The sequence below is a fragment of the Artibeus jamaicensis genome, unplaced genomic scaffold, assembly GCF_021234435.1.
Source record: "Artibeus jamaicensis isolate MK-2021 breed Jamaican fruit bat unplaced genomic scaffold, CSHL_Jam_final contig_3243, whole genome shotgun sequence".
Classification (NCBI taxonomy): Eukaryota; Metazoa; Chordata; class Mammalia; order Chiroptera; family Phyllostomidae; genus Artibeus; species Artibeus jamaicensis.
Genome location: NW_026521766.1, coordinates 1029315 through 1042989, shown reverse-complemented (window position 1 = coordinate 1042989; position 13675 = coordinate 1029315). Strand labels below are relative to the sequence as shown.

At 38.5% G+C, this 13675-nt stretch overlaps 1 protein-coding gene across 1 annotated transcript in view; it reads right to left on the bottom strand.

Annotated features, from left to right (window-relative positions):
* Nucleotides 1–537: 537 nt before the first annotated feature.
* The window catches only part of LOC119047244 (uncharacterized), a 110284-nt gene continuing 97146 nt past the window's right edge, over nt 538–13675 (bottom strand). Inside the window, exons 11-13 of the mRNA XM_037142638.2 lie at nt 10583–10769; nt 2944–3079; nt 538–922 (exon numbers count right to left, since the gene is read on the bottom strand). Of these exons, the coding sequence (XP_036998533.2) occupies nt 823–922; nt 2944–3079; nt 10583–10769 (423 nt within the window). The 3' untranslated portion in view covers nt 538–822. The remainder of the gene's footprint in view (nt 923–2943; nt 3080–10582; nt 10770–13675) is intronic.

Sequence of the window (13675 nt, the reverse complement as noted above, 5' to 3'; positions counted from 1 at the left end):
TTCCAAATGCATCACAGCATCTCGGATACACATAGGGATTGTGCTGCTGAGAAATGAACTAATCTAATCTAATTCAATGATTAGAATTCACTTTCTAATTTCCCTGAATTTTATGTTAAGTATTAAGAGAAGGACATGTGATTTATTTGGGTTTTCCCCTTAGAGTATGATAAATATTCAGATACTCATATTGAGGCCTTTGTGTTTTTCTCCCCTAAATTTTGTCTAATTCTTTCCTTCTTTTAGTTTTATAACAATAATATTACTATTTTCTTTCATTTGGGAAGTCCTGGGAGTCACTTGACTCATTTGACTGTAAGATGACCTAACAGAGAAGACCTTGTTTAGCTGAATTATTTATTCATCATTTAAGCTACTTCATTTCCATGATCTTAATTTTTCCAGATATCAGCTTCCCACATCACGGCCTATAGGCATTCTAAGAAGCCTATAGCTGAAGCAAAGAGTAGAACATTTAGAAGAGAATAAAAAAGAGAAAATAAAATAAAAAGACTTTTATTTTATTTATGCTTTCAAAAGACAGGGATATGGGACATACTATATTTTCATGCTAACATGTATAGTGCAACGAGGAAAAACATGAGGGGTTATGAATGATATCGATATAAGTTTTGTTATTTGAATGTCACTTTTGATTTTGGTACTTTAGTTCAAAAGCAAAATTATACCCTTATCACAAAGTTTTACTATATTGGAGAACCATTCATTTGAAAAGCTATATAATGATAAAAGTTTTTGTTTATTCCCATGACTAGCTGGTGATAATTTTGTGGGTCTTTTCTCTTAAGATTGGGTTTTCTTTCACATTCTGGTCTCCTCTAGAGGCCCGCTGATGAAGTCTTCAATAGCCTGATGCAAAGGAAGCCATTTTTTGATAGACGTTTGCAGAGCCGTGATCCAGCTGCAGAGAGAACAGTGTACCACAAGCCGTCAAAACATCATCGCACTCTAAACAAGGTGAAATGTTACAATGCAATTTAATTTATTTTCTAATTGTTTCTCTTGGTCATTTAGCTTGAAATTAATAAGGTAAATAATGCTCCTTAGGTTTTGGGTTGAACAAAAAGATTAAACACCAAATGAGAAAAATGCAATTGTAGCTATGAAGTAAAATTGTTATAAATAATAAAATCAGAGGAGGGTACAGTGTTTGTAAATAGAGAATAATGAAGCCATAGAACTTTAAAAAATCTTACTGTTTCTATTTAAATTTAAAGTTCAGTGAATCAAACATATAGTGATTAAATATTGCCATTAAGGCGAATATTTCATTGTTAAATTCTGGAAACCACAGCAAACTCTCCTGTCTTCTCCTTTTCCTTACTTTCATTTTTCTTGGATGATGTTTTATAAAACGAGCATATATAGCTTTTATTCTAAAGGTCTTTGGTAGGAGTTATTTTTTTAATGATTTGGATCAGATAAGCTTAGGTAATGGGAGTTATGGAGAATTAACCAGAATTCTTTCCATCAGTCTGTCTTAGCAACATCAATAAGTTCACATGCTATGTAATTATCTAAAAGGGCAGTATGATTTGAATCATTTCCGAAACTTACTTTTTTCAAGTGGAGTATCCTGTGAGACCAGAGTTTCATGAACCACAGTTTGTTTCCTATTGATAATATCCACTCATGGATTTGGTGGTGAGATCCAACTAGGCAAACCAGTGGATTTTATCAAATAGGAGTTAACTCTGTTTCATTGATCCTTTTCCTATATATGCCGGTTGGTGCTTCACCTTCAAGGGAACCATCTTAATCTGCCAACCAGATTGTATAGCATGAACCCAAGGAAGAAGATATCTAGCAATTCTTTATTCATTTCCCCCTCATTATAGCCTATCCTTAAGAAGGAGCGGAACAGGCAAGATTGACATAATGGGACATCATGTGTAGCAGGGGTGTCCAACCTTTCGGCGTCTCTGGCCACACTGGAAGAAGAGTTGCCTTGGGTCACACATTAAATACATTGTGACACATAATCACAAAAAAAACCTTGTAGTTTTCAGTAAATTCACAATTTTGTGTTAGGCCACATCCATAGCCACCCTGGGCTGCACCCAGCCTGTGAGCTGCAGGTTGGATGCCCCTGCTAGAGAAATCTTTTTTCCTTTCCTCAAATGGTCACTTGTTGAGATCCTGAAATTCTACCTCCAGAGTTTTATTTCTTTAGGTTAAAACAGTGTATGTAGCCCTTGTTAATGTCTCTGGAAATTTTACCATTTCATCTGTTTTAATAAATTACTGCAAATTTTTTATTAGATACCTTTTATTAGTTGGGAGAAAGTGTCTGTGAGGTAAGAGCAGCTGCAGGTCACTGGCCATCTGGGGAGCTGGAGTTGGGCAGGGAGACTTGGGGGCTGCGGGGGAGGGTGCTGCAGGGACCAGGGTACCTCTACTGCATGGCTTTCTCTTCGTTGACTTCCCTGCTTTTTCCCCAGAATCATTATGAACCAGAGGCCTTGTGTATGTGCCAAGTTGGATGCTGAACATATCAAATTAGGTGGGAAAATCATACATCTTTCAGTGGCTTATGAAAAAACCGAAAAACTGACCAGTTCAGATGGACATATCAATAAAGGTTACATGAAAGGAAGTAAAACAGAAACTCTGTGAGTTAATAAATTACAACATCACAAATTATGGTATTAGTACATTTTTTTATGTTGCCAGAGTCAGTTACTGCCTTGTGAAAAAATGTAGACTCCTTTCTCATTTGAAAACAATACTTTTAGAAGAATCACCTTCTATGCATTGAAAGAAAAAGAATCCTGGGTGATATTAACTATGGAGACTATGCAAAGAAAGGGTGTGATTTAATTGAAGATACAGAATTGAAGGTGGAAACTAAGAATAAGGGTTTGCTGTTAAGGTTCTCGTCAAGACTGAAAAAGAAAAAGAAATGTGCAGATCTCTACTTACCGTTGGTTTTCTGTATTATTTTCTGCACAGAAATAGAAAGTCTTGAACTCTTCAGATGGAGGTTTGAGTTCAATAACTGATTGCTTGAAGCTAAGGGTCTGTTCATTTACTTCGTACCCTTGCAGATATAGGCCACCTATGGAAGGTGAAAGAAAAAAAAATGAGAATAGGGAAAGAGTTAAGATGGAGAAAGGGAGTCTGAAAAGGCATAAAAAATTTGCATTTGAAGGAAACTCTAGTCAGCCGTCCCATTTTATGAATGAAGAAGCTGAGACTCCAGAGGTGTATGGAATTTAGGGACATCCATTAATGACCAGTGGCAAGACTAGTGATAAAGTTTGGGTTTCCTGGTTTTCATTTTTCTAACCTTCTTACCATATATTCAGTGTTGAGCTTTGGTTTACTGTGGTCCTAAGTGAACTTCTCTACCTGGGGGACACATTTTGAAATACATTTTTTGGCATCAAAGAATGACACCTGCAATATTACATTAGAGGAAAATGTAATAATATTGGCTGGGCAGAACCATTACGGCATCCTTTCTGAAGAATAATGAAGAATGCCAGCAGTTTCTACAACTAACATAGATTCTCACCTTCTTTGTGCATATTTAATGCAAAGCACATTTAAAATATGAACCCACAGGGCAATGAGAGGGAGGCAACCTGAATTAAAATGAGAGTAAATGACTGGTTTTAAAAGATAATTTCCTCCCCATGGTCCTTTTAATCTATGTTAGTGGTTATAGATTGCTTGGCCTGAATTTTCTTTCCATTATTTGGAGGTTTGGGAGAGGGTATCAGTCTAGGAGAAGGTGTGTGTGTGTGTTTTAATGGGATTTTGAAACTCTGAGGTGACCTGAATTCCACGCAGTGGCTTCAGGAAACATCATTGGCAGCAATGCTGAGATGTTTGAACCTCTTTTGTTCTTGCTAATTCTTGTTCTCATGCCCCACCTTCCTGTAGGAGCCACTTTAAGGCAATGCTCTAACAAAAATATGACTTGCGTTTTTGCTCCTCTACATAATAACAATTTCACGCCCATGTGTTAGTAAGGAACTCTCAACAGAGTATGTGGTCCCTTTGAATATGGCTGACTTTGGTTAACCGGTGCCAATGTACACTGTCAGGAAGTCAGATATTTTTCTTTTTAAGCTGAATGAGTGGCTTTTAGATTTTAAAAATTGGGGGAAAGTTGTTTATTTTATAAGGGTATTTGGATGTAATATTAATTTTAAAATGAATTTTTATTAAAAATAAGTCAATTTTAGAATGACTAGGAAAATGTTCATTTTAGAAATGGGCTGAATTTTTTTCCTTAAGTAGGCTCCAGTAAAATGGTTTTTACTAAAATCTGAGTGACCTTTTTCTTTGTGCTATATGTATTGACTTTAGTGAGATATAATTTGCACATCATAAAATCCACCCATTCAAAGTGCATAATCAATTATTTTTAATGTATTTATGGACCTGTGTAACCATCATAATGACCTAATTTTATGACATTTTCATGCCCTCAAAGAGAAACTCCATACCCATTAGTAATCGTGCCCTGTCTGCTGCCTTACCCTAATGCTACGCAACCCAAACCTACTCTCTGTCTTTACAGATTTGCTTTTCCTGGAACATTTCATATGAATGGAATTTTACAACATGTGGTCTTTTGTGACTGGCTCCTTTCATTTAGCATGTTGTTTTCGAGGTTTATCCATGTTGTATCATGTGTCAATACTTTAACGTTGAATGATATTCCGTTGTATGGATATACTATGCCATGTTCTATTTATTTATTTATAGTTTTTTATTTTTAAAATATATCATCTTTATTTTTCTATTACCATTTAGTCAGCCCCCCTTATACCCCCTGCCACTGGCAGTCACTATGCTGTAGTCTATATCCATGAGTCTTTTTTCCTTTTTGCTCAATCCCTCCACCCCCTAACCACCCCCACTAGCTATCATCTGTTCTCCATCTGTAAATCTGTCTCTGTGTTGCTTGTCAGTTCAGTTTGCTCATTAGATTCCACATACCATGTTTTATTTATCCATTAGTTAGTTAGTTTCTTTAATTTTTCTGTTATGAACAATGTTATGAATATTCATGTACAACTTTTTGCATAGGTATATGTTTTGGGAGTATATACTAGTAGTGGAATATACAATGTGCTAGATGTTTCAGGACTGTATGGCACCTAAAGACATGTCAGAGGTTATTTTGCTGTCTTAATTTTCTGCTCCAAACTATAGTGCACAGCATTTATATGTTTCTGCACTGGTTTCCAACATCTTCCTGCTTGTGAGATTCCTTTTCTCATTTTTCTGAGCATGTATGAATACTCTCCCCTATCCCTACCCTTCCTGAGAAAGGATAAAAGGTATTGTACAAAATGTGTATGCTACAAACAAGGTTATCTGACCCCTTTTCTAACCAGCAATAGTGTAGAAATGACTGGCATTAAAGACATCCAATTATAATGCAATTACCTCATTGAAGGTGACCTCATTGGGCAGTTCTCTATCTGTTACTAGGTAGTAGCAGTAAATAACAAGCTGGCACAGTTTTGGACAGAGATTTCTCACAAGAACTGTACAAGCATTGTGTGTTCTGTTTGTTGCAATAATGTAAAATATTTCTCTTTGAGACATGCTCACAGACCTTGATGCAATTTATTCAAGAACCATAGTTAACAGTTACCTCCAGCTTTTGTTGGAGAAATAAAAGGGGAAAAATCCAGTGTATGGTGAATGACAAGGGGCTTCAGGCTAGTGAAGAGGCACTTGACTAAAGGGCTTCTGGAATACTCACACAGTACCTCTTTAGTATGAGCAGGCACAGCCAGGCCAGTAATCCATATTGTTAAAGCACCGGCACTTTCCTGGATCATAAGGAGAGGCTTCAGGGAACTGTCTGGGGCTCTTTCCCTAACTCCCACGATGCACATTAGAGGCATATTTATCTGGCTGAAAGTAAAATGTGGGATTGGCATCTAATGTGGTTTTTACAGGAAATCAGTGCTGTGTTCCTTCTCATATCTTGCTCTTTCCCCTCATTTCATGGTTATTTTTTCTTATCTTTTCTTTATCATTCTCACTATTGTCTCAGAATCTCAGAGGACAATTGCAAGAAATGTCACATCCCAAATACTGTAGGTACCTCCAGAAATTAAAAATATCAAATGAGGTCCCCCAGATTTCTCATAAAGAACATGCATCAATTGAATAAAATAAATAAGAAAATAAAGTAAAATTTAAATAGTAAAGCAGCAGAGATGCTATGAGCCAGTGGGCCATGTCTCTATGAAGTGGTGCCACAGAAGGCTGGATCTTAATAAGAAAGCAACTAATATGGCAGGTATATCATAAAGATAACTGAGAGGAAAGAGCCTTTGTTAAGTACTTTAAGATTCTGAACAGAAAACTGACTATTTGAACAAATGGATATTCACTGCCAGTGTTTTTGTATATTAGTATTTTTCCAACTGTTTTGCCTGCGAGAAATATAGACCTCTACATGTTTTTGTACATTTATACCAAAGTTTTGTGAAACATTGTGAGGTATTGTAATATTTTCTATTCAATTAAATTCTATTCTATCTTATTTTTAAATACTGGTCACAACCTACTACATTGATTGCATGACTAAGTAGTAGGGTCAAAACCTGCAATTTGGTACAAATGGTAACCAAGGCGTATTTCAAGATTATGACCTTTACAGGGCTGGAGAACAAGGAACCAGACAAGAGTGGGATGTGCGAGAGCCAAGCGGGACTCAGACAGTACAAGCAAGGAGGAAATTCAGATCACACCAGCACGAAGATCACTCACATGGCATCACCTAGAGGAACTGAAAGTGAGTATTAAGACTTGGTGTAATCTTTATAAAATTGATAATGATTCATATTCCATGCATATAATATGATGAAGTTAAATTGAATATTTTATTGCTTGTAGTGTTTGTGGCGCATCATGGGTTTAGCCATTCTCAAAAAATTTCTCTGTTGTCCTCCCAACTCCTATGGTTCTCATGATAAGTAATTGGATGGGGTGGATGCCGGTTATTGCCATCAGTGTGCTGATGTCCAGAGCGCAGAGACTAGACATGCAGCATTTTTGACTGAGTGCTCCTTTAAGAAAACTGATTTCTATCAGGGAGCTCCAGACATAGCACCGTGGCATGAAATCGAGAATTTAGGCACAGGATTCACATAGCGTTTGTTCACATTTTGTTGCTGTCATTTACTAGCTGGGTGACCACTGGCTTTAGTTAACTTCTTTAAGCTCTAGTTTCTCACTTATCGTGGTGCAATAACAGTGGATATTTTGCAAATATTAGTTTTAGATAATGAATGTAAGTGCTTGTCAAAGTCCCAGACACATAGGAAGTCTTCAATAATGCATGCTAACTTTCCCACTCTAGTATCCCTGAGCAGTGTGATCAGTCCTCTGAAAAAAATGTGGCTAACCAGTGATTCTTGGTGGACAATGGTGGTGGGACCATATTCATTTTGGGAATTCATCACAGGAGAAGTGGATGGACATGCATTGATTCTATCTTGGGTTTCATTGTGCCAGATCACTGGCTGTGAGCGTCAGGTCATGACTGAAGTGAAAATGTAGGATTCTTAGAAAAAGGATGTAAACCTCAATTTTAAATTAAAATCTAGGGAAGGTAAAAAGACTTTAGGAGAGTCTCTGCACAGCCACTTTAATGCTGAAGAAGGGTCCGTCACTGATTAGCCCTGGGAGAGCTCCTGTGAGGGCCCAGTGGCGGCTACCGGTGGGAGTAGGGAGGACATAGCAGTGAAGTGCACCTTCTGAAACAAGGTGCACGCTCCGGCGAATGGTGGGCTTTATTCAAGGAAGAGTACAGTCACGTAAAACTAAAACTCGCGGGCCTCTATTTTAGAACATGGCCTAGATATACAATTTCTGTTGGAATTTCAGTAAGGGAAATGTTCTTTTAATCCATATTTGAGAAAATATGGGCTAGAAATTGAGAGCCTGTGGATATAGAAATAGTTGAGACTGAAGGCTGGGAAAGAATGAGTGGCTTTGGATTAAATATTTTTTAACCATAAAATAATAAATTTTCAAGAAAGGATTTAAAAATGGATAACTCATGATTGCTGGAAAGGGTGTGATATGGCAGAAAGGCCAGGCATCCACCTGGTGGCCTGTGTTTTGTTTTTTACCTCTGAATTGGCTGTTCTGTTTTCTAATCTTTCTTCACTATTAATGTGGGAATGGCAAACCACTCACACTTCATAGAAATAATGGCCAATGGCAGTAATATGCTGTTTCTTCATTTCATTCATTCATTCATTCATTCAACATACATTATATCTCTGAGTGTATAATCCCTTAGAAGAGATAAGTTTGCTAAACAGAGATAAAAATACAAAGTAGAGTGTGGTAAGTGCCATAAGATAGGTAAGTATGCAAATTCAGAGAAGGTTATTTATGTAGGACTGTCTGGGATTGCTTTAGAGCAGAAATGGCAGGCATTTGAACAAGCACTTGAAGGACAGGTAGAATCTAGACCAACTCTGTGGGGGAATCAGTAGATAGAGAATGTTTCAGGGGAAGGAACTAGCACAAGCAAAGAGATGAGTCTGAAGCATGTTAAAGGGGGCGTGCTACAGAAATAGAATGTGACCATGTTTGGGTAGAATACAGGGTGCTGTAACATGAGGAGAGGAAGAGAAAACCAGAAACAAGGGTTTCAGAACAAAGTATAAGGCCCTAGAGTGCTCTAGAGGCAACAGAAAGACCATCAAAGTTCCAGGAAAGATGTGTGAAATAAGATCTGAATATAAACAAACCTTCCAATTTTTCCTACTTGTCTATTTTTTTTTTATGTTGGTATAATTTAAGCTACTTGGGTTTACATTCTTTCACTGTTTACTAGTCAGAGAAACATGGGCAAATGATTTAACCTTGCTAAGCATCAGTTTCCAAATGTGTAATTGGCATAATAATGCATTTAATAGAATTGTTGTGGTAATTAAATGAAATGATAAGTAAAAACACAACAGAATGACGAGTACAAAAAGCTGATTTCACTGAATGATAATACTGCTTTTGCTGATACTATTTTTAGGCTATTTATTAGTAGCTGTTTCCCAGCTCTCCAACTAGGGCTTTCTAAGTAGGGCCTCCTGCAACCTTCAGGTTAAGGGCAGCCATCTAGTGGCTCCCATTACTATATTAAACCTTTGGAATCAGTGGCTGTCTCTGACCTCAGGGCTTTGGCAGCACTTTGTTAATATTTCATTTTGGAGTAACCTGAGCATTCAACTCTAAACATTCCTTCTCTAGCTATGGAAACAGTCTCTCAAAAGTGAGCTTCATTGATTTGGTGATTAAAATGGTTCCAAGTTCTGTAATGATACTTTATAAGAGAAGTCCTGGATAATGGCCACTTTGGAGGGTTGTTTTGTTTACTTCATTCCCATCCTGGTATCAGGTGCATAAAGCTGTGGATTTAGAGTTCTATTCAATGGGAACAGCCTGTCCTGCAAGTGGTTAGAAATGCCATCTATCTCATAATAGTTGAATAGTATTCTGGGTCATGTTTTAACACTCTCACAATGGAAGGGTGATTAAGTAGAAGAGAATCATTGTATTGTTCCTCCTGAGTGGTGAGAAATGGACCATGCTTGTTTTCTACCTCTTTTGTACCCTTCCGGAAGGTCAAAAATTGTCACAAGATACCCATTTCCCATTTGGCATGTCTGTCTAGCTTAATTAAACCTAAGCATTAATGCTAAAAGAAAAATTAAATGACTGAGATTACAGAATGTTGACTACTGCTAATTATTTAAGAATTATTCATTTGGGAAAATGTCCAGCTGCAAATAAAACACCAATAGTCTCTTTTGTCAAAAACTATAAGAAGACTAAATAATCTTTCTTGTAGAAGTTAGGCAAAATTATTTCATTATTAAATTATGTGGTTTATATTCTTATTTTGTATATATAGTTTTAACATATATAACTTCATAAACAAATGTATATATTATATATACAATATAGAGAGAACTTATTATGTAGAGCACTTTATATGTAGAACTTGTCACTGTATTGGCAATTATCTCATTTCATCTTCACCGCAGTCCTGTGAAATATAGCTGTTTTCATTTTATAAATGAGGAAAGCAGGTTTTAAGAAGTTAAGGGATTTGCCTAGGGGAAAATCGACAGTTAATGCTCCTTTCGTTCGTTACTCACTTATGTAAGATTGGGGGATGCTATGAGAAAAGGGTGAAGTCACTGCACAAGAAGACCTTTGCATTGATTCTGCATGTCATTGTGACCAAAAGAATGAAGGCGTTTATTTTTCTCCTTTCCAGGAAGTAGCAGCATGGAGTTAAGGGCACCAGCTCTGCAGGTTTTGGGGCTGTGGTCAGAGCTCAGTTTCATTGTTTACTGCATGTAATCTTGTCAAGCTATGTAGACTTTCCAGACAGTTTTCTTATCTGTAAAATGGAAACTCTACTAGTACCTCTTTTTTAAAGGGTAAATGAGCAAATTCAGGTAAATTACATAGCACAAGATTCGGTAACATCTCCACAAAGCTAAGAGGTCATCACTATTATTATTGTAATTACTCTTGTTTCCTGTGAGAGTTGAGTGCGTACCTGAGGCCTGTGTGGAGCGAATGCTAGTGTAGAAGTATAAGCAGCCGTCCTTCAGAATGCAGTAGTGCTGGACCCACGTGTCTGTGCTTCTGTCCAGTTGGTGCAGAAGGCCCAGGCACTCTGGGTTCTTGATAGCCAGGGGTGGGAGGTTACTGTTGTGCAGAGTAACATCTTCCCAGACATGGATCTGCAGGTGTAGCACAAAGGGATCATCTCAGTGATCATCCTGCACCAATCTATGGTCATAGACTCCCCAAGCCCGAGACATCAGCACCTGGGCTGTTTGATACTATTGCTAAGACAATCTGAATACTTGATCAACTATCCAGAAAACCTGAAGTTATCCATTAGCCATAGGAAATTTCTCCTTTATCATGTCCATAGATATCCCTTCTCTTTGGCTTCTGTTCTATTGTGAGGAAATCCAAAGAACATCAGTGGCATATAGAAAGGAAATGGAGGGGACTTTCACCAAGATGGAGGCATAGGTGGAGACGCCGTGCTTTCTCACACAGCCAGCTTTAGAGACAACAAAATATTAGCAACAGAAAACACAGCAAAAACACAGAAAATTGAACTTTTCGGAAGTCTGATAACAACAAATTCTTCAGCCTAACCGGTAAGAGGGGCGAAGCCAGCAGCTGGTGGAGCAGGGTTGCACAGGAAAACTCGGTCAGACGGACTCAGGTGTGTGGGTCCCAGGTGTGGGGTTGCAAAGGGCAGACCCAGTGAGGGCGCAGGGCGGCAGGTTGACTGTGGTCACACATTTGTGTGCAGATAGACTGGTGAAGGAGTGAGCAGTGAAACGGGACTGAGCAGGCCTCAGTGGCAGGAAGCAGTACAAGGGGCCACCACTTCCCCACTCTGACCCTACCCCCACATACAGCATCACAACCCAGAGACCTGAGAGGCCCCGCCCTGGTGAATACCTAAGGTTCCGCTCCTCACACTTAACGGGTGAGAACAGACCAAAAATGGCTCAAGAAGATCTCAAAGCCCCAGAGCCCATAACTCTAAGCAACAAATAAATAGCAAAACTTTCATATGCACAGTTCAAAACACTGGTGATCAGGATGCTCACAGAACTGGTGGATTATAGAGGAACAAATTAGAGGAACAAATGAAGGCTAAACTAATTGAAATGAATTAGAGGAACAAATTAGAGGAACATATGAAAGCTAAACTAATTGAAATGAATGGAAATGCACAGGAAACCAATAGTAATGGAAAGGAAACTGGGACTCAAATCAAAGGAGTGGACCAGAAAGAGGAAAAAAACGACCAAACAGAAAAGGATGAAGAAACAAGAATACAAAAAAATGAGGAGAGGCTTAGGAACCTCCAGGACATCTTTAAACACTCCAACATCTGAATTATAGGGGTACCAGAAGAGGGAAAGGAAAAGCCACCAGTGAAAAACTTATTTGAACAAATAATAAAGGAGAATTTCCCCAATCTGGCAAAGGAAATAGACTTCCAGGAAATCCAGGAAGCTCAGAGAGTCCCAAAGAAGTTGGACCCAAGAAGGAACAAACCAAGGCACATCATAATTACATTAGCCAAGATTAAAATGAAGGAGAGAATCCTAGAAGCAGCAAGAGACAAGGGGACAGTTACCTACAAAGGAATTCCCATCAGACTGTCAGTGGATTTCTCAAAAGAGACCTTACAGGCAAGAAGGGGCTGGAAAGAAGTATTCCAAGTCATGAAATCCAAAGACCTACAACCAAGATTACTCTATCCAGCAAAACTTTCATTTAGAATGGAAGGGCCGATAAAGTGCTTCTCAGATAAGATCAAATTCAAGGAGTTCATCATCACCAAGCCCTTATTATATGAAATGTTAAAGGGACTTACCTAAGAAAAAGAAGATACAAAATATGAACAGTGAAAGGACAGCAAACTCACAGTTATTCAGAACCATACCTAAAACAAAAGCAAACTAAGAGGATAGCTAGATCAGAAGCAGAACCATAGAAATGAAGATCACATTGAGGGTTAGCAACAGGGGAGTGGGAGAAGGAGAGGGGGGAGAAGGTACAGAGAATAAGTAGCATAGGTGGTAGGTAGAAAATAGACAGGGGGGAGGGCAAGAATAGTGTGGGAAATATAGATTCTAAAGAACATGAGATATGTGGTCATAAACTAAAGGGGGGAATGGTAGGGGTGGGGGGATGCAGGGTGGAGGGGAATGAAGGGGGGAAATAGAACAACTGTAATGGCATAATCAATAAAATTAAATTAAATTAAAAAAAAGAAAAAAAATAGGAAATGGAGATGGCACCTCAGTGAAGACTATGTTGAATAGCACTGTCTGAATGGGTTGGTCCCAATTTGCTTTTTCACTCAGTATTTGAGATTGTCCTCCTGGCCCTGTTCCTGGTGGTTCCGCTGTGACTTTGGATTCATGCTTTATTTTATTTAGAACTCCCATTTGTGCAATTGAACAAGTTAAATGCCCCATATCAGCCTTAGGCACTCATGGTCAAGGATGTGGAAGGCCCATGACAAATCAGGATCTTCTACCCTGGAGGGTAGGTAGCCCTGGGTCCACAGACCTGAGAGGCAGGTTCTTCCTGGGAATTTGACCTGAGGCATAAGGACACAGTGCTTCATCTCTTTATCATAATGCCCTGCTGGGCATCCGGCCAGTTTCTCTTCTTTATTTGGTTTCATTTTTGCTCTTCAGTTCTAACAAGGCAGTGCAAAAGATTTCAGACTGTAGAGCTGGCTTTATTCGTTGCTGTGAAGTGGGAGCCTGCTGGGAGCCTGGTTGTTCCTTTTGCACTCTGCTACAGACAGAGCGCATTAGCAGAATAGATAGATCCCTCTTAAAAATCTCGAGGCTCATTAGGATGACTCACTGAAGAGATGGATGAGTGTAATGAGTGTTGTGTTCCAGGTAAAATGAAACACAAGTCCTGCTGTTTTTCATGTGATAATGCCAGTGATTGTTCTGAAAGGACAGCCACGGGGCATGGGGCAGTACATTCAAGCTCAAATGATACAAATTTTCTGAAATAGACAAGAGCCAAAATATGTACAGAAGATAATTGATAGTAAGTGCTTTTTGCTTGTGTGCCATTTTGGTAA